This window comes from Anabrus simplex, chromosome 5, assembly GCF_040414725.1.
Source record: "Anabrus simplex isolate iqAnaSimp1 chromosome 5, ASM4041472v1, whole genome shotgun sequence".
Classification (NCBI taxonomy): Eukaryota; Metazoa; Arthropoda; class Insecta; order Orthoptera; family Tettigoniidae; genus Anabrus; species Anabrus simplex.
The window spans coordinates 233,480,534-233,502,825 of record NC_090269.1 but is presented as its reverse complement, the minus strand read 5'-3'; the positions used below and the strand labels follow the sequence as shown (position 1 = coordinate 233,502,825).

At 41.5% G+C, this 22,292-nt stretch overlaps 1 protein-coding gene across 2 annotated transcripts in view; it reads right to left on the bottom strand.

Annotated features, from left to right (window-relative positions):
- Lasp (LIM and SH3 domain protein Lasp) overlaps positions 1-22,292 on the bottom strand; it is a 323,083-nt gene that overhangs the window by 95,380 nt on the left and 205,411 nt on the right. For both annotated transcript variants that reach the window (XM_067147288.2, XM_067147289.2), the window contains exon 4: positions 7,971-8,071. In XM_067147288.2, the coding sequence (XP_067003389.1) occupies positions 7,971-8,071 (101 nt within the window). The remainder of the gene's footprint in view (positions 1-7,970; positions 8,072-22,292) is intronic.

Genomic DNA, 22,292 nt, shown 5'->3' with positions numbered 1-22,292 from the left:
AGCATGGACAACATTGAAGACATTATTAATAATAATAATGCCATTTGCTTTACGTCCCGCCAACTACTTTTTGACGGTTTTCGGAGACGCCGAGGTGCCGGAATTTCGTCCCACAGGAGTTCTTTTACGTGCCAGAAAATCTACCGACATGAGGCTGATGTATTTGAGCACCTTTAAATACCACCCGACTGAGCCAGGATCGAACCTGCCAAGTTGGGGTCAGAAAGCCAGCGCCTCAACCGTCTGAGAAGACATCGTTTAGATTTGCAAATTACACTCGCCTTCTTCAGCAGTATGTGTCCTTCTATGCGCACGTTTTTGCAGATTGTGCTGCTCAGAATGCAGATCTAAAATTTCTTTTTACAGTGAGGTAAAGCTCCTGTGGGAATCCTAGCCTTCTCCCAAAATATTACACATTCACACACAACTAAATAAGCACTTTCACTGAGAGTCAATTTCATCTTGCGTATGTTATAAAACAAGACTAATAAAACTTATCAATTGGATGGTAATTTATGTCCACTGATCTCGTATTTAACTTCATCAACTAAATTAACTTTGTCACTATTTCTTAAACTACACTGACTGAGCAAATATCATGGGATAGTGGAGCACTGATGTGCAGGTGTGTTGTCTGCGCACCACACGCCCCCTGTGCCAGCGGCAGTTGTATAGGAGACCTTGTGAGCAGTGGCTGTTCATGTGACGGGTGTAACAGGGAACATCGTTAGCTGACACCGTTCGAATGGGGTATGGTGGTCGGTGCCCGAGGATGGGAAGTGCGATTTTGGAAGTGGTGCGGGAATTCGGCTTCACACGATCAACTGTGCCCAGGGTGTATTGTGAATGGTTGAATGCGGGTGTCACCATCCACAACAGACGAACGACCAGCCATCCAGCCACCCTCGATGACCGTGACCAGCGACATCTGAGACGGATTGTCAATAGTGACAGAGTAACCGTGCAACAAATCACGGCTCAATTCAACATAGGCCGTGCTAGACACATCTCCCAGAGGACATCCATAGGAACATAGGTTCTATGGGGTATGCGAGCCGGCGCCGCACACGGGTGCCACTGTTAACCCAGCGGCATCGGGCACAATGACGCGCATTTATCGCCAGTCACCAGGGATGGACACTGGAACAATGGTGTAACGTGATATGGTCAGACGAATCACCATTTCAACTGCACCATGCCGATGGGAGGCACCGTGTATGGCGCAGACCACATGAAGCAATGGATCCCGCCTGCCTCGAAGGTGTAGTCCAGGGTGCTGGCGTGTCTGTTATGGTCTGGGGTGCATTTTCCTAGTATGGAATGAGCCTCCTAGTTGTTCTGGAAGAGACTTTGAATGGTACGCAGTATGTTGAGCTGCTCGGAGACCATCTCCACCCATTTTTGGCCCTCCAGCACCCAGACAGTTCTGCGGTGTTTCAAGATGATAATGCACCGCCACATCGCTCCCACGTCGCCCGGGAATGGTTCCAGGAACATGCAGCGGAGGTTCAACGACTGAACCCTATCGAGCATATCTGGGATGTCCTGAAACGCAGGCTCCGTGCCATGGATCCTTTACCCACGAACAGACCCGCATTGGCAGCCGCTCTGCAAAGGATTTGATGTCAGCTGCGTCCAGAGGACTACCAGGGAATTGTCGACTCACTTCCATGGTGTCTCACTGCAGTTCGCAGGGCCAGAGGAGCGCCCACACGCTATTAGGTGACTATCCCATGACATTTGCTAAGTCAGTGTACTCACCGTGATGTTAATAAACATTCACAACATTACCGGATGGAAGCTTTTTTTTTTTTTTTTTTTTTTTTTTTTGGTAGGGGCTTTACGTCGCGCCGACACAGATAGGTCTTATGGCGACGATGGGATAGGAAAGGCCTAGGATTTGGAAGGAAGTGGCCGTGGCCTTAATTAAGGTACAGCCCCAGCATTTGCCTGGTGTGAAAATGGGAAACCACGGAAAACCATTTTCAGGGCTGCCGATAGTGGGATTCGAACCTACTATCTCCCGGATGTAAGCTCACAGCCGCGCGCCTCTACGCGCACGGCCAACTCGCCCGCGGATGGAAGCTGACACTCGACTGAACGTAGACAGCAGTCAAGGATACTTATATGCAGGAATAGCCTACATGATGAAACTTCCTGGCCTCTGCAGCACGGGTTCCTCCTCTAATTTGAACAAAATGGGTATTTAAAATTCTTCTTATAACCAAATGAAAGAAACTAGTGGGTGTGCATGAAGAAATTCGAAAGCTGAAATATAAGGACCACTCTAGTGTGTGTATATACTGGGTGATTCACCAGCCCCTTGCAATTTAGTTTTATGCCTCTAGCCACTTTTACTACAATTCTGAAATACATCATCGGGTCATGATTTTGTGTTTCTCTGACATGGGTTCTTTAATAATATTCCTTTTATATTCTTCTGGTTCTTTATTTCTATTCCTTGTCTTTTCTGGAGATTAATCACATTCCGTCCCACCCATCCTGAACACTGTATAATAATCACCAGATACCAGGACAAATTTAATAAAAACTACTACTAATGTTGCAACTTTTCATGAATGAATGCGAGCGTAAATATAACCTTACATACCGGCTGACGAAACAAATTAAAACAATTCCAGGCAATGCATGCAACCAACATTGCTTGTTAAAAGGGACTTCAATCAATGAATGACGTCCCATCTTACAATCAAATCTGAAAACTTACAACCTGGTACACCATGATAGAAGGGTAACATTAGGACAGTTTTAACACTCAAATGTGTATCTGCCCTCAGCCAATTTGAATCTGTCAGTAACTCAAACAGACCAATTTGGTGACTCATGCCCATTCCAGCAATCACCCATTCAATGTTGGCTGAGATGTATACTCTATAATACAGCTCTACACCAGTCCCTTACTGAGGCAATGAGCATCAAACTGTCACTTCACGACTTCTTAGCTCTTAATACCAATACAATTGGTCCGTTATTGGACATTATAAATTTTCCAGCTAATTCATTCCTGGTTGCCAGCATTCACCCCAGTGTGCTAAGTTGGGCTCATCAGTTGGTAAATAGCACACCCACCTAGACACACTTAGCACACTGGGGTGAAACGCTGGCAAACAGGAATGAGTTAGCTGGAAAATTTACAATGTCCAATAACGGATCATTTATATTGGTACTGTCAAAGGCTTTTGATATGTCTGGAAAGATCATGGTAACATGTTGCTTATCTTTCTTTGCTGTCTTGAGGAATCTTGAGGAGTCAGCACGGTTCAAGCTCGCTTTAGACACTGGGGTAATTTACCTGCTGAAAGCATTAGAGTCTCAACGATTGCTTTGATTTCGCATACCGCATTTTCCCTTATAACTCGTACTAGGACACAGTCCAGGACCAGTATCCACTGTAATTTGACGTGTTACTACAAAATTTTATTCTTTTGTGAGTGTGGTACTGTACGTTTCATCTAACTTTACACGGTCTATGTCACTTATTTTGAAGCAGTATTCATACCTTATATTAGAATTTTCAACAGAAAAAAAATCAAAGTAAAAAAAATAAAGGGTCCTTTTTTTTTTTTAGCTCAGTCCACAGTACCACTCGGAGCATGGCACGGCTAGCGCAATGACACTCCGTCGCTAGCCGGTATAATGAGAGCTTTTCCTCCCCACTACGTCGCAGCAATTCACTTAGTGAAACTATTAGTCTAAAACCTACGTTAAATTACTTTTGATGTTCAAAATGTTGTACCTCAGCTGTCAAACGCACCTGACACCTCGTAAACAGGTTTGCAGACACACTGTGAATCTCCGCCCGTGTGATGTTCTAAATAACTGTTGTAATGTTCTCTTGTAGTTCTCTTGTGTGAGGTTTGTTCACATACACTTTTCCCTTCAGCACCCCCACAGGTAATAATCACAGGGATTTAAATCAGGAGATCTAGGGGGCTAATTAACCACACAATCTTCGAAAACTTCCCTATTACCTCCATAGACTGATTAGCAGTGTGTGTCGTCACACTATCTTGCATGAAGTAACAATTACTCCTTTCTTCTTCCGTCAGCTATTGAAACAAAGGTCTGAGAATGAGGTCTATATATTGATCAGTATTTATTGTTTCACAAAAAATATAGGCCCTATAATTCTGCGAGAACTTATTGCGCACCAAACTCCTATCTTGACATCATGAAGCGGACGGACATGCAGCTGGTGGGGATATTCTGCACAACAGTAGCGATTGTTTTGACTACTTACATAGCCACTTAAATGTAGCCATGCCTCATCACTATAAAATAAAATTTCTGGGTCAACGTACCCATCGTGAACTGACTGAAGCAACCATTGCTTTGTGGGCAGAAGATTTTTTGGAGTTCTTTCCAAGAGAGCTCCTATTTTGTCAAGCTTTTCCTCTGTTAAAATGGTTCACCTCCTGTGTGATTTCTTGATAACAATGGACCCTGTGACGTGGAATTTATTTTCTAATTTATACACCATACTCCTATGAGGAAGGGGGGGGGGGAGGGGGATGCCAGGAAATTGGTGAATGAATCAAAGGCCACACTCCATATAAGAAGAATGTTTCACATAGCACAACACAAAAACACACTGTTCTACGTTATACATCACTCAAACACTTTTGTCTTCCTACAGAAACTATGCTATTTTAAAGCAAACACACTGAACACGCTAACAATACCATGGAACCAGGGAACATGAAATATTTGTCCTGAATGAGTAAATTTATAATACCAATATAATAGTCCTTTATTGGACATTATAAATTTTCCAGCTAACACATTTTTGGCTGCCTGCGTTTCGCCCCTATGGGAATCAACATCTATATCACCTGATGGCCAGGCAGGCATCAATTTTTGGAAAAGAGACAAAGTCTCTCATAGTGCATTGGCAATGCTGGTGGCTTCAAGTAGGCTATGCAGTGGCCTTCACGGTATGCACTAGCCATGCGTCTTGGTAGGTGTGCTAAGTACCAACTGATGAGCCCAACTTAGCACACGGGGGCGAAACTCAGGCAAGCAAGAATGAGTTAGCTGGAAAATTTATAATGTCCAATACCACAGACGTTAAACTATTGCTGCGAAGCAATGGTTAACACTACCATACTGCTGGTCATGAAGCAACATATCTCTCTCCAAATGAGTCACCCGGCCGTGCTATCGCCTTCTGTGCAAGTTCTCCTGACACTCGGAGCGAGCTTAGGAGAAAAAAAAAAAAACCGTATATTTTGGAAATATCAATCTTGCAAGATTCAGATTTTAGATTCAATACCTTATGCATGGCTTTCCTTCTTTGATTGCAGAAATGAAACTGAGTGTTTACATTTTCTTCCTTGGCATTCTCTCTTGATCGCATCATGTTGTGGATTCGAAGATTTTCTATATGTTTTACTCTGACGTCCGAAACAATGTTTTCTCCTGGCCTCATAATATTTTGTAGTAGGGTGTTTCAGACCAAGTAAGAGATGGATAGAGTTACTCAGAAATTCCAACAACTCTCACACGAGTGTACCAAACTCAGAATTGTTTTCACTGGAGGACTGAATGAATTTTTTCTTCCATTCCTTTATTTCTGACTGGAAAGTAATCTTCTCTTGAACAGGATATTGATACTTGAAGGAAATAATACCATCTTCTGGTTGTGTTGATAGAGATACACGTTGACTTAAGTTGGTTAACAAGGTAGTTCGATGTATTTGTGGACGAGAGCGACTAACATTAATGTTTACCTCTTGCTCCTTGCAAACATACACCACAATGAGGGCATTGGGCTCTTGGTGTATCAGAATTATCTTCCAGCCTGTTAGCAATCAGCTTGTTTTGTTCATCTTTACATCTTCACTTTCTGTCTCAGAGTCTGAATATTTATATTGTGGCCTAAACTTTCTCCCTAACAAAGACAATATTCCCGTGGAGCCTGTGGACATATTAGGTTATTCCATCGAGGCATCGTACTTATTATGTTTCTCGCTTAAACCATCTTTATGCTTCTTCCCCATATGGACAAGTAAGCCTTTTTGAGAAGAGGTTTTATCACAGTGAATGCATTTATTTCCCGTCTCTAATCTGAATTAGTGCAGTGGTTAAGAGGAGCACCAAAGTTTAATGATATGACATTTCATGGAAGAGTATCATAGTGACCCAATAACAGCTTAACTATAATCTAGCACGTAGCGACTGCGGCAGAAGTATTACCAACTAAGAGAGAGGTCAGACTGCACTCTTCGAGAGGGTTGATTAAACTAAATACCACATTATCGCAACCCTCTTCATCTGCATCTATTGGCAGTTACTTGCGTTAAACATAGTTTAACGCACGGGCTATTTTTAATGGATGGCATGCCTGGTAACATGCAATCCATGACTAGCAAAACAAGATCGATTAAGATGACATCAATGGAAAGATGACTACTATCATTGGTTATAACAGATTTGGTGCCAAGTAGAAAAACTAAAAAACAAAACGATGATGATTCCGGCGGATAACACCAGTTCACTGTTAAAACAGCACAAATTACCGACAACTCTTTAAAATCACAAGATATTAGAATCATCCCGTATTGATGGTTTTCACTTTACAAAGGTGAAAAAATGAGTGTATCCTCCTAATTCAATACATCATATATTCCATCATTAGACGGAGTAATCAAATTCAAACATGTTTCGGCTCGTTTGAGCCATCTTCAGTAAAAAGCGGGGGGGGGGGGGGGTTGAAATAATTTACATAATACAAGCTAAAAAAATGCCAAAAGAAATAATGAAGGAACAAATGAAAAAAAAAGAGCCTAGACGGAAACAAAATTAGCACAATATACAATATTTACATCATCATGTGGAGCAAAAAACAACTCACTGCGACAAAATTCAGTGAAATAGGGGTTAATACAAAACAGTTTCAGTCAAACATCATCACCCACCCACCCTATCGTCTCGATGTGGCGCCCAGTGACTATCACTTGTTCCCTAATTTGAAAGAACATTTGGCTGGAAAGCGATTTAGCACCGACGAGGTGAAAGATGAGGTTCACTACTTCCTGAACAGCATGGCGGTGAGCTGGTATGACATGGGCATACAAAAACTGTCACAGCGTCTACAAAAATACATCGAACGAAATGGTGATTATGTAGAAAAATAGCTAAATGTCCAAGCTGTAAAATGATTTAAACCATTGTACAGTAGAAATAAACAGGTCTATGTATTTATAAAAAAATAGGAGACCTTATTTTTGGGATCACCTTCGTACTTTGATAGTGAATGCTGCTGTGACATTCCCGTTTCAATATGTGTAACTTACCACCGTACAATAAATAATAAATGGAACAAGTATTGGAAGGGGACAAACAAATGTTGAATTAAGTTATATAAAGATAGCTAGGAACACATGAAAAGCAACACACAATAAAATGAACACAATGGATCATCAGCCTGGGAGGAGGGAGCGCAGAAAGAAAACACAAAAAAACAAGAACATCTCCATATCTTTTCACACTGCCATCTCCAAATAGATTGGCTCATCCTGATCAATCCCAGTTCTTCTGCAACCATTTCTTCACAGGCCCAAACGAGATCATTCCTGCCTCCCAGCTTCGTCAGGAGGGCGAGCATCAACACCATGGAGCGGACATCCTGACAGATCTTTAGTCTTGATATGGGAAGTGTAGGATAAGAAGAAATCAGGATAAACACAGAGAAAGGGAACATAAATCAGTTAAAGATGAATACAGGTGGTAAAAGGCTACGAATACAAGACAAGCACAAAAGGAGAAAAGGATCCCAGCAGGCTAATATAAGTATCGGAAAGAAACAAACAAGCAACGAATCAAGTCATAGGAACACAAAAATGAACTATTCCTTTTTGTGTTCCTATCTTTAAATGAGGTCAAGCAAGGGAAGTCTGATTTAATAGGAAATTCCAGATGGTAGAAGTGGAACATATAGGAACTCTTACCTGATGATTTTTGAGTTCTGCTTTATACGTAATGTCTCTGGATCATCTGCAACTTGTGTGAATTTACCTTTTGCCTTTTCAAATTCTGCATGGTACATAACCTGTAACAAGAACATTACATCACTAATACAGTCAAAGTTTGTAGCAAGCATAACTCGTTCCCCAAGACAAGAATGTTACCACATCAGTTGCCAGTCAGCAAGAACACCAGCTAGTCTACTAGTACTGGAATTAAGACAAGAAGCCCAGTTTCAACAAGATAACATTCCATAGCCTAAGTTGTGCAACAACACTGAATAATTCTCGATTCACAGAAAGTCGGGTATATCAAGCACATGTTAGAGGAAATATTACCACCCACTGTGGACAGCACATGATGCCAAATCTCAGGCCATGGAAAACAATCCAACTCCCTCCAATATCCAATGGCTGTGGGCAGATGAGCTCTTTTAGGAAGATAACGAGCCCTCATTCAAGGGAAAGAAATTATACTGAAATCTCATTAGAAATAGCGGCTGAACTTAACGGAAGCGGCTACCAAAGGCATCTGTTGTCCTTGTTAGGAGCAGCCTCATTTCCTGCTGGCAGTAATCTCTAAACTGCCCGACATCAGGCAGTAGCGACAGGCAAGTTTGCTAAACCCCAGTGCAACAAATAGATCGAGATATATCACTGCCACTTTTAATGAATGCTAGTGTGTACCCCACAGGTGATGTGCATTGGTACAACTTGACCAGCATGAGAAATGAGCAAGGGCTACAGACTGTCTAACACAGTCGGCTAAAGAAGTTAGTTGGAAGAAAGGAGAAATCACTTACCACAATACTCAACATTGGGACAATGACTGGCAAGTCGAGAACTTGCCAAGATTCTCAGGTGTTTGTATGTGAATATCACTTGCATACAGGAGACAAGGTGGAAGGGCCAGAAATCCTATGATATTGGCAAGGGATATAAGCTCATTTACCACGGCATGACAAAGAAGAGATGATGCAATCATTGTGAATTCTGAGCTACACAATGAGTCACTGAAGCATACAGACATTCAATCACCTCATGTATGCTGTATCATCACTGCTTGACAACTACCACTTGCATATCTTATCCCCAACCATGCTGTGATGAAGAGGAAAAGGATAAGTTTTGGAATGAGTTGTATAACCATATTTCTTCCTGTCAGGTAAGAGATGATCTACTGCTTTGCAGAGACCTGAATACCCATACTGGCAGTAACAGTAATGGATATGACTGCTAGGGAAACAAAGGATATGGCTTGAGGAACGATGATGGTCAGCACATCTTTGATTGTCAAGGCAACCAACCTGCTCCTCACTAAAACACATTTCAAGAAGCAGTCTTACCAGTGACTACAACAACAGCCAGAATGACTTTGTTTTTTGGAGAAGTAAGATTTCCTTGCTGTGATAATTGTAAGTCATTCCATCTAAAAGTCTGGCCCTCAAAACAAGCTGCTTGTTGTCAAAATGAAAACAGTAATTCGCAGAAAGAGAGGCTCTGCAGGCCTAGTGAAAATCAAGTGGTGGAGAATGGGCAAGCATAAGGAAGGCATTTAAAGATAAAAATTTCATTGTTCCGTATTGAAATTATTGATGTTAAAAATTAAATAACTGGAAAGGAGGTTCAACCTATTCAATACTCAAAGGAAAGAAACGTAGCAATCACATTTCTATTTAAATGGGACCGGTTTCGACCTTAGTCTAGGTCATCATCAGCCATAAAAACATATAAAATGTTTATGAATGTTGGAGGTCAGTTCCACACTCTGTTAGGCACAAAGACACGACACCATATTCTGTCCTGCATAAAGTATGTTGATTAGTAGTGTTGTGACTTTATGCAGGACAGAATATGGTGTCGTGTCTTTGTGCCTAACAGAGTGTGGAACTGACCTCCAACATTCATAAACATTTTATATGTTTTTATGGCTGATGATGACCTAGACTAAGGTCGAAACCGGTCCCATTTAAATAGAAATGTGATTGCTACGTTTCTTTCCTTTGAGTATTGAATAGGTTGAACCTCCTTTCCAGTTATTTAATTTTTAACATTAAGGAAGGCATTATCAATATCACTCCCAACGAACACTCCAAATGCATAGGTAGTTCTCTGTTATTCAATCACAGACAGATCAAGTAAAGCAAAGGTGCCTTCAGGGAATAGTTTGCATAGAAGACGAATGAGAAGTGCTGAAAGTACACTAACATCCAGAGGGAAGCCAAGAGGACTGTAGAGGTTGCATGAGATGAACACTACCACAGCCTTCACAAGCAACTGTGCACAAAGGAGGGTAAGACAGACTGGCAAAAGCTCAGGACACTGCACACTATAACTGAATGGGAGAGAAGAATAAGCTCTGGTTACAAGACAGAAGTACAATTCTGTAATAGTGGCAAGAGCACTTCAGTGAGATTTCAAACATCTGGATTCGCTCAACAGCCTATTCACAAAGGCCAGAAAACTGGAGGTCACATTCCTCAAATCACAACCAGAAGTATAGAGAACCATGAACGCCATTAAGAACCTGAAGATCCAGTCTATTTGTGTAAGTTTAAGGAACTTCAAGGAACCAATATTGTCAGGCTCACTAACTTCTTTAATGCCAAAGTTGAGTCATGTCAAATTCCTATTGACCAGATAAGAAGCCAGGGATATTTACCTGGATCTGAAGGCTGGTTTGAAATTCTCTCAACCTCCATGAGAACAAATGAAGAGCTATCTATAGCGATCCCAGTCTAGAAAGTCAAGAATAACGGCCGAGAGGATTCATCACGCTGATCTCCTGTCGCCTCATAATCTGCAAACCTTTGAGCTGAGCAGCAGTTGCTTGGTAAATCAAAGCCCAACAGAGCTGTAGCATCATTGGGCAGAGGCCACATGAACCAAAACAGTACCCATTTGTAACAGCAAGGTGGACCCACTTTTGCATTCAGACTGTTGTAAATGTCCACACAAAACTGCAGTGAAGTTTATCACATGTAACTGTTTACCAGGTTTTCTCTTGTGTCCCAGCCTGAATTTCCTCAGGCGAGTTCAGCATTAGCACCATAACAGCAGTGCAATTCACCATCAACCAGTGGGGATTCATCACAAGTTAGAAGTTACAACACTACAGATGCAAATTTTGCCAAAGGGATGTTGCTAGAAGGAAAAGCCATTACATCTAGCATTCCTCAATTAGTAGATGGCCTTTGATCGAGACCACACACACTAATACAGTACTTGCTATACAACTATGGGAGTTCTAGAGCTCCTCATCGACTGGATTGACTACTTCCATCCAAGTTAATGGAGTCGATTGCAGAAAGTTTAACATGTTCAGATACCTGTGATCATACCTGCAAGGTGGGGTGGAACTGATGGTGATGTTATAGAACAAGTGAAAGCAATAAGGTTGAAGCAGAGAAATCACAGGAACTTGGTATGACGACAGAATGCCAATCCACCTCTAGCGAACTGTTGGCCATCCAGTGACACAGAGAATGGAACACTGGCCCACGGCCAAAACTCAAACGCTACTTCATGGAATGGAAATGTGCAGGATTCACTGGACAGTGGGTGTCTCACTCCAGGATCACATCCACAATGACACTCTCATACAGCAGTTTAGTATTGCCCTTACCGAGTATAAAAATGCGAGAAGGAAGATTTGGCCACATCTTATGGGCAGCACCTTTAACAGTCGCCAATACATCCATTCACTGATAGATCCAAGCAATGATGGCAGGACACTATAATGGATATGCAGCATTCATTCAATTGATCCCCAAGACTGAGCGAAGGGGCAAGCAAAGGTTGTATGATTAGATTCTATCACAGCAGGACAACACTATGATGATTATGGACAATGCATGGTAATCATTATCATAGGCATTTACTTGGTGGTAAGTATAACAATTGTTTTCTAAGTGCATCAGGGCCACCAATAATGGGATCTTAGGTAGCCGAAAAGGCCAACTTCAGACCCTCAAGCTCTGTCACAATGCTGACACATCAAATCCAACAAATCTCCCTTGCTGTAGAGTCTGGTAGTTATTTCCTTTCAGATGTTCTTGTTCTTTTCTATGGTCCCTTTTTATCTGACTCATCACTTCAGCGCTATTCAAAATACTTTAGGTCCTTGTGGACAACTTGTTACCAAATCAGCCAATCAGACATTACATCCTGCCAAGGAAAGTGTTCAGTATTATGTGGGTTCTTGCCATTGGCTATGATAGAAAGAGTTGCCTCACTGGAATTCGGTACAGGTTGGTAGACAGCCTACATTTTGTTCATGTTATGTCCTAAGCCAATACCAGTACATGCATTCAAAATAATTTGTAAGTATTGACTAGAACAACATCATCTGTGTACTGCAGTTCAATAACCAAGGTTGAAGATACTTTGATGTAAGCTGAAATAATTTAATCTGCTATCAAATCTATACACTATTTCCACATGTAAGGCAATTCTTCCTTCAACAGGTTGCAGGATGGTCCACAAAAAGATACAGAACAAAGTCAAAGCGATCACACGTCCCCGCCTGACAACAGTTGTGATCTGAAAGAGCGCTCCATGCCTGTTATGCTGATAACAGAAACATTCATGTCATTATATAGAGTTGAAGTTTTTTTATATATTTATATATATGTGCTTGTCCTAAGAAATCAACTGAGTCTGTTATCTTGTGATCAACAAAGCACAACCAGTGTCAACGACGAGTAACAAATTTTGTTTCTTACACTAGTCGAGGTTTTCCCCACATAGCATGAGGTGGCTTTGGGAAATAATGGATAGTAAGAATTACTGCAGTCCATAAATGCCTGATAATAAACGAAGATATTTATGTTAATTCCATGAATGGATAGTTAAATGTATCAAATCTTGGATAGAAAGAGACAACAATCAATTTTCAGTGAGGTGCACTGTATATAGAAGCAGTTTCTCAATAAAAACTGATAGTGTAACAGCTGTAAAAAAAAGTACACCTATCGACAAAAACAAAGAACATCAATATGCCAAAAGAAAACCAAATAATAGCTGCAGAGCTTGTAATGAATTATCAGGTTGTTAAAACACAACTACAGTTACGAGGGGGGATCAAATATAAACGGGATTTTATTTTTTATTTAAATTCATTTATTGAGAAACACAACTCAATTACAATTTATTTTTCCACATAGTTTCCTGCTTGGGAAATGCATTTGCCCCAGCATATGGGCAGCTTTTTGATGCCCTCATCGTAAATAGAACAGGGTCATGTCACCAAGCAGTTGCGCACGAAGTCTTGCACACTCATCTTCAAATCGTTGCCCTCTTGAGAGCTACTTTAAGGCGTCCGAACAAATGGAAATCACAGGGCGGTAAGTCAGGGCTGTAAGGAGGATGATCAAGTGCAATTCAGTGCATTTCCTGTAGCTTGGAAACAGAGCTGCAGTGTGGGGCTGCGCATTGTCGTGGAGGAGGATGACCCGTCGAATCGGTTGGTCTCGTCTTTTGCGGCGATATGAAACCCTTACCTTGTTCAACAGCTCGCAGAAGTAAGCAGCATTGATTGTGCATCACTCATGCAAAAAAAAAAAAATCAATCAGCAAAATGCCTTCCTGATCGAAAGAAAAAAAAAAAAAAAAGGTTACAAGAACCTTGCTAGCTAACAGTCAAGTCTTGACTTTCACTGGTGCTCCCTCCCCTAACTCCTTACTGGCTTGTTTGGATTCGGGAGTGTAGTGGTGGACCCATGTTTCGTCGCAGGTAACAATCCGACTCAAAAATGCATCACCTTCTTCTGCAAACCTTGCTGTAAGCCTCTGACAGACCTCCAAACATATCAACTTCAGATTTTCGGTCAAAAGGCAAGGGAACCATCTGCAACAGACTTTACGGAACTGTAGGTCGTTTGTAATGTTTGCTAGACAGCTTCCATAACTGGTTCCGACTTGTTCTGCAATTTCGGATACCCTCGCCGATGATCGTCATCAATGTCTTCAACCGCACGTTTTTGTCCGTAATGCTGGTCCGAGGACTGCGATTGTGTTGCTGATTTTCCACATGTTCTCGTCCTTCCTTGAACTTTTTATGCCAGGCAAATACACGCGTCCATGACAATGTTTCATCACCGAACTGTGCAGTCAATCTCTGGCAAATTTCTGCCACTGTGACTCCTTCATGAGCAAGAAATTTTATAATTATGCGTTGCGCAGTGGAGGGGTGCACCGGTTGTGAGCGTTACTGACGAAACAGCGGAAAATACCCTAATAGCACGCTCTCCCCACTCCTAACGGACCCGCCTAAGCATAGCAGAAGCGCGGGGCCAGTCCTACCAACTGTTAATGTTCAGGAACAAAAATCCCATTTATATTTGATTGACCTTTGTACATATCTCAAGACTGTGGAAACAAACTGATAAACAGATTCTAAAATTAGTAGCAAGTGTGAGAGTATGTAAAGGTACATCGTTCTATTTTCTGAGAAATTCCTGACCATCAGTAGACATTAGTAAAGAATGTGGAGGCTTCCTATTCTGTACAAACTGATTTAAAAGATTTACAAAACTGAGCATATTCCATACTGATATAAGTGTCGAATAATCCTAAAGATGTACCAAGTGTGGATAAAATACGACGACTCTTAGAAAGGGCTAAGTGTCCATTTAATAGATTTTTATGAACAATCACAAAACATCAGACAGCATTTCTTTTAAATTTTGTACTATCAAAAAAAGGTTAAAAATGGATGATTTAGTCAATTATGTTGCTGATAATACCTCGGTGAACTACTCTATACATGTGAATTTTAAAGGGAGCAATCAAACCTCATCAAAGCTGTCACTGCAACATTCTATACAATGTTGCAGAAAAAATTATGATGCTGAAAGTGTTCAACGATCTCTTGATCTGTAAAAAGGCTGCAGAGCTGATATCCTGCTTCAAGTTTGACAAAGAATTCTTCACACTACTTAAGACACGTGCCCACAAGATAAGCTGTCGTTGAAAGCAGTACTATCTGCGTATGACGAGATGTCACAGCAGCATGTAGGTACAGCTCAAGTAACACATACTACCCTCTAAGCCACAAACATTAGTGGCTAAAACTGCAAGCTCTCTGAAACAGATGAATGTTCATTATGCAGTACTTACTGCAAATAGTAAAGGTGTAACTAAAACAAAATTGCAATACCACTTTGAAACTTCACACCACCATCAGTTTAAAAGAATCATCGTGGACGGAACAAATGTTTAGCGTCAGGCCTTGAGACTTGAGACAGGCGCATGCGCAGCAACCATACTTAATCCTAACACTTCTTGTCGCACAAATTCTTGTTAGATGACCATAGTAGTAACCTGTCTTCTAAAAAGCTGAAGGGGCGTACAAACATACCGTCTGGTTCAAGGAGAAGAGGGAACAAGCTCTCTTATAAAGACATTTATGAGAAGTCAGGAGGATGGAATGTTACAGGGTAGACAGTGAGCCTTGCCTCAAGGTTGCCTACATTTCATTATACGTTTCTTGCTTATTTTTGACACGAACTATTAAAATCCTTCCAGGGATGGAGAAGAGTATGAATGATTCCATAATTAAAGAACCTGGAATACAGAAAAGACTCTCTGGCATGATGGATCAAAAGATTTTAGAGTTCTTTGGCCATATAATTAGGCAGAAGGGATACAACTTGGGAAAGGTCACTGGCCAAAGAAAAGTTAATGGCAAAATGTCAAGGAGAAAGTCTGCCAAAAAGTAGACTGCCCAGGTGCAAGGAATCATTCTTCCTTTGGAAATTCTATGCGGAAGGCAGAAGATCAAGAATGGAGGCTTCTAGCATCTCATTTATTAGTGATTTAAGCCCATTAGGAAGCGCTTATGACTAGTTCGTTTTGGATGCTCTCTTTTGTTCTCAATACCTCGAGTCCTGCTATTAGTTTTTCTTTTCTTTCCTGTGAAAGAGGTTTGCGAGAATTAACAACGTTTGGTAGAAGAGACCACGAATTTACCCATTTACAAGTTGCTTTACGTCGCACCAACACAGATGGGTCTTATGGCGACGATGGGATAAGGAAGGGCTAGGAGTGGGAAAGAAGTGGCTGTGGCCTTAATTAAGGTGCAGCTCCAGCATTTGCCTGGTGTGAAAATGGGAAACCACGGAAAACCATTTTCAGGGCTGCCGACAGTGGGGTTCGAACCTACTATCTCCCGAATACTGGATACTGGCCGCACTTAAGCGACTGCAGCTATCGAGCTTGGTAGGATAGGAATTGTGCCAGCTGCCGAAGCCTGTCGCACCCCCTGGGGCAATGATTAATGAAGGACAGATAAAATGAAATCATATTGGAGACTGTTGCTGGAATGAAATATGATAGGGAAAACCGGAATACCCGGAGAAAAACCTGTCCCGCCTTCGCTTTGTCCAGCACAAATCTCACATGGAGTGACCGGGATTTAAACCACGGAACCCAGCGGTGAAAGGCCGTCACGCTGCTGCCTGAGTCACGGAGGAATAATAATAATAATAATAATAATAATAATAATAATAATAATAATAATAATAATAATAATAATAATAATATTTGAAAAATTTCTACCGGTTCATGTACAGTAGTTCCGATAATGTACATGGTACTTAAATATCAGGTCCTGAAAAGCTATCGCAAGACCCATCACGTGAATCTGTGCGTCCTGAAATTTCGTCATCGACTGCAACCTGTGAGGCAGTGCAGCAAAAGCTCACAAAAGAGGAGGAGAGATAAACAGAGAGAGAGAGAGAGAGAGAGAGAGAGAGAGAGAGAGAAAAGACGCCAGACAAACCATTTACACTGTTGTTTACCACATATCCACAACCTTCTGTATATGACGAAAGGCGATTTTGGAGCCTTTTATACTGGCTTTAGAGAGCGAGTTGGCTATACGGTTTGTGTTACGTAGCTGTTAATTTGTATTCGGGAGATGGTAGATTCGAACCCCACTGTCGGGAGTCCTCAAGATGGTTTTCGGTGGTTTCCCATTTTCACATCAAGCAAATGCTGGGACTGTTCCTCAGTTAAGGCCGCGGTTGTTTCCGTCCTAGTCCTGTCCTATTCTATTACATCGTCACCGTAAGATCAGTCTGTGTCGGTGTGACGTAAAAAAATAACAAAAAAGTACTGGGTTAAAATCTGCTTACGTCTTGCCCGATAGGGCTATTTCCTCAAGAATCATTCCAGCAGCATCAGAAGCGTATATGACACTCGTTCATCAACATATTTTATAGTCTGGTCCTAGTGTTTAACTACAGATCCTTGGACATCTATGAATGCACATAGCTACCTAGCAGCCACGGCGCTTTTTATAAATGAAGGTACGAAGTATTGGTTCTCGGAATGTAAATGGGTCCTTGCTCTAGGAATAGTTAAGAATGTAAGTGACGAGCTGACGAAAGGGACAGGGGGAGAGAATGATGATGATGATGATGATGATGATGATGATGCTTGTTGTTTTAAGGGGCCTAACATCGAAGGTCATCGGCCCCAGGGGGAGAGAAGAAAGCAAGATGAAGATATAGTATTGCTATTTATAAGTACTAACTAACGTGCGATTAGGGGCTACAAGAAACAACAGGTATAAGGGACGTTCCTTCCAAAAGTTGACCTGCAACTTGTATTGTGTTACTTTTATATCCTAATACTCTAACCTAATACTACGGTGTAATGGATACACAGGAACATGGTACTGGAAAGTAACCGTTTGTCCCATCCCTATTAATTACCAGGGATCTAGCACACAAACAAACTTCCCAAAATGAAAACTAATGTACCTATCAGTGGTGTCCATGATACAACACCACTTGTGTCTCGGGAACGCAGGATGAGGAGCCATTCGGAACATCTCGGAACACTTCGGCTCTCTTCGGTTCCACGAACTATAGCTGGGATTGCTAGGCCTCTGATCTTTTGGTGTTAAAAGCTTATTTTAGCTGCCTAAAAGACCCACGTAGGTTCTAAAATGCTTTTAGGCAGCTTCGTCTCGGGAACGCAGGATGAGGAGCCATTCGGAACATCTCGGAACAAAAGGGCTACCACACGCACGTGAGGAAAGTGTTGGTGTCCGAAATGGCGCCTAGTTCGTGAACTGAAGAGAGCAGCTCACCCAGTTATAGTTCGTGGAACCGAAGAGAGCCGAAGTGTTCCGAGATGTTCCGAATGGCTCCTCATCCTGCGTTCCCGAGACACAAGTTACAAAAACCAAGGTACAGTTACTCCCATAAATATTCGGTCAGTCTGATTTTTCACACACTTTTATTGGGTAGTTATTCTTACACAATAAAGATAACGTTTAATACAACGAAACATGTAGGAAAACATAGTAACACGTTCTACAAACATTGTGATGTAATTGAAAATCTTCTGACAGTCATTAGTACGCCCTCTGTCGTACATTAAATAAAAGCAATAATTCCAGTGCCACCTCAAAAATATTCAGCCACTATACAAAAAGCAACAAACTTGCATAATTCACAACATTGTTACATATTCAGTACTTTGTAGGTCCACCTTGATGTTTTAGGAGCTATTCCAGTCGATTCGGCATACTGGCGATAACTTTCTTGATATAATCAGGGCTTAATGACGCCCATTCTTGTAGCAGTCTCCTCTTCAAGTCTCTGAAGGAACTTGGCCGCCGCAATTGCAGAGCTGCCTTCATTCGACTCCATACCTTCTCGATGGGGTTCAGGTCGGGTGATTGTGGTGGAGTTTCAAGACCTTCGGGCAGTTGTATAACAGCCACTCCCTGACAAGTTACGACTTGTGCTTGAGTACGATATCTTGGTAGAACTTGAAAGTACACTGTATACCAATTTGTTCCGCAAATTGTCGCAAATTGTTTTTGAGGATAGCCAAATACCCCCTGTTTTGTCAAAGTATCTTCATTGAAACTCAGTGCACCAACGCCGTTCGATGCTACACATCCCTACACGATTGCTCTTCCTCCACAATTTTTTTACCGTTGCTTGTAAATTGCTTGTTCTCAGTTCCTCGTGACGTTTCCGTCACACAAATTGCTTTCCATCGGACCCGAAGACGTTGAACTTTGACTCATCAACAAATAACGCATCCTCCCACCAAGCACTGGGTTTGCGTACGAAGGTTTTTGCGAACTCTAGCCGCTTGTTTTTATTTACTGCACTAATGTATGGTTTCCTCCTAGCTCTTCTCCGAACGAACTCATTCCTTCGCGGTGCTCTTCGCACGGTATCAGTACCCACTTTCTTTCCACACTCCTCTAAAACAGCTGCTGCCAGTTTCGGAGCACTAATTTTCGGATTTCGTGTTCCATTCTGAAGCACAACCGCTCCTCTAGTTGTGTCAGCCTTCTTGGTCTGCCTGTCTGGCGAATTGAATCAATTCTGTCTTAATTTTTGCATCCTCTTATTATATCTCCAATTGTTGTTCTGGTTATGTTAAGCATCTGCAATATCTTTCTATGCGATTTACCTCGAGCACGATGGAATATCACGAGCTGGCGTTCTTCAAAAGTGGTACTGTGTTGTCTTTTGCATCCCGTTTAATACCATTCCGCAACACTGCAGCAAATGATTTCTGCACGACGTATCTCGTGGCACCGCACTCCTGAACTGAACGTTTTGCAACGCTATCTGCCCTGTCTCTGTCAATGAACACAACGGCAATCCCGGCCTTTCCGGGTGACCGAATATATTTGAGGCGTCTTATTTCACCCATGTGCGCAATGTCCTTTCTTTTACAGCAAACTGTACATCAATGTTCCGTGATTCCTCTTCGGCCTAAGCAACCAAATGCATTTTCATAACTTGGACACATTTGGTTTCACATTCGGCTCATGGGCGCGTTATTGTCATCACTTTTTCGCGGATTTTATCAGTGGCCGAATATTTATGAGAGTGACTGTATCACACTCCGCAAGGGTTTATATTTCGTCAAGGACCTGTTCATTTGAGAAGGTTGTGCCATTTTTCATGGCACGTTATTCATTACTTGTGTTCTGGTTCGTACTCGAACCTGTATATCTGTTTTTCTTATGCTTGATTCAGTCACTTTACAAAAGTCTATGTTTCCTAGTTTTGTCGTCAGATGGCAGTGCTACGTCATCTTTAATTTCCAGGCCTTGCTTCCTGTCGTGATGATGTAATGATAGTTATTCCTTGTTTGTTTTCAATGGAATCGAGGAGTATAAACAACAAGATGGACTCCACACTAAACGAGACGACTTTTCTGACCTATCAGAAGGTTTTTAGCAGATTTAAAATATGAGTAACCCTATCTGACTATTTTAATTGTTCCTTTATATTTCTCAGGTACGGACATTTTATTCTCTTTTTTGTACGTTGATTTTTATTTTACCCCTTGGTGCATGCTGTTCTGTCCTTCAGCGCACGGTTGTGTGTGTGTGTAAATGTGTCGGGCGAGTTATTTGCCTATTTGATGTACGGTCCCTGTACTTTGAATTTATGTGCCTCTGCATTTATTCTTCGATTACATGAGTGTTGGTCATTCGTGTCAGAACCTGTATAATTGGCTCTGTACGGACTGTAACCTCGTACACGTCGTGTGTATGTGTTTGCCTATCGCATTAACCTTGTGTTCGATGCTTCTCATTTCTATGGAATACTGTGTCCCTTATATTGAGGCAAACTGTTTTGGTAACCCGGCTTGGATGGGGAGACCGTTATGTGTGTACTGTAATTGCCCTTGGGGCGGACCGATGGCCTCACGCCACATATTTATTATTGTGTTCGGGTGGATGAGGTCGTGCACGTGTGGGTGTTGTGTGTATGAACTGAACGGAGCAGTAGCCGCACTATATTATGTATATTTTGCCCTTATTAATTCACGTGATTTTTTTTAAATATTGCTTCTCCACTTTTGCTCGTACCTGACCGGGCCTTGTGTCCGACTTATTTTTGATGGCCGGCATTTTACTTCTCATTCCCGGTTTTCTTTTTCCTATTCTTCTGCTTACTTGACTGTTGATGTGCGGAATCTCATGGTTTCCAGCCACGGAGGTTCATAACTTTTCTCAGCCCCCTTTGTCCTCTTTGATGCATGTATTTTTCTCCTTTCTGATGGGTCATCTTATGAATGCTTAATGAACTAAGAGTAACAATGTAAGTGAACATCGACTGTGTGGGCGTCTTGGAAAAAAAAAATGGAGAGAGAAGCTTGAAAGTATGGTGTAATTGAACTTTTAAATTTTGATTTTTATTACCGTTCTTAGGTGGTGGGAAGCTTGGCCGAGAAAGCTTGGATGTCATGCTCTATGTGTATGTATTTCTTTTTAACATTTTCTGTTCAATATCCTACTTGCATAGTTTCACTGGTTATTTTTTCTTCTTCTTAAGTTACTCTTTCAATAAACTGGGAATTTGTGTGCTAATTCGCTTTTAATTCATAGTAGCGTTAATCCTTTAGTATTATCACTATTATTAAGGGACTGATCTCCAGTTCAAGGCTGATATATTGTCGCTTTTCCCTATCGCGATCGCCGGACCTCTTGTTAGTTGTGCACTCATTTCCTTGCGTTTCCCGTATTGATTATCTCGTTTGAACGCTTTCTCCGGGATACGTGTGCGGGTATTGGTTCAAGGTTCACATTTTGCCCTCGATTACAGACACGTACCTGTCTACTCATCACATCGACACATCTACCTGGAATACCCCAACAATATATATGAATAACTTTATGAATCCAGAATTTCATACATCATTAATGTAGATGCTCTTATCAGTGGAGTGTTGTTTATTAAACTGAAAGGTACAGAATAATTTCAGTTAGATTGTTACACTTAAAACTTGACTATTCCATAACACTCCATTCAGTTGAATAGCACACAAGTATTTATAGTCTTTCGTCATTACAAGATATTAGAATCATTCCATATTGACGGTTTTCACTTTGCAAAGGAAAATTTTTCTTTGTAAAGTATTTACAGTCTCGCACTGACGACGATTCAGAGAGGGCATCATGCTGCTTCTTGGCACAAAGCATCGCTGAACCACACTCAGATCAATAGCATTCATCAGTTTAGTGTGAATAAGGGAAGGTTTCTTCTGCATCCTCCAAAGCAACACTTCTGTGAAAACTATTTTATGTAATGCACTAATGTGATACAAGTGCCATGGTAAATTTATTGTCAGTCTTCCACTGAAGGCTGACCCTTTTGTCTTAGGAGACACTGTCAGCAGGTTGTATAAAGATTTCACAGTCTTTAAAGGCATTTCGGTAGACAGTCTCAAGTTAAGGAACAGTATGCTGCTTTCATCAGAAAAGTATACTGACTCGGGTCACATGGAGAAAGTTCCCCAAAATCAAATTGTTAC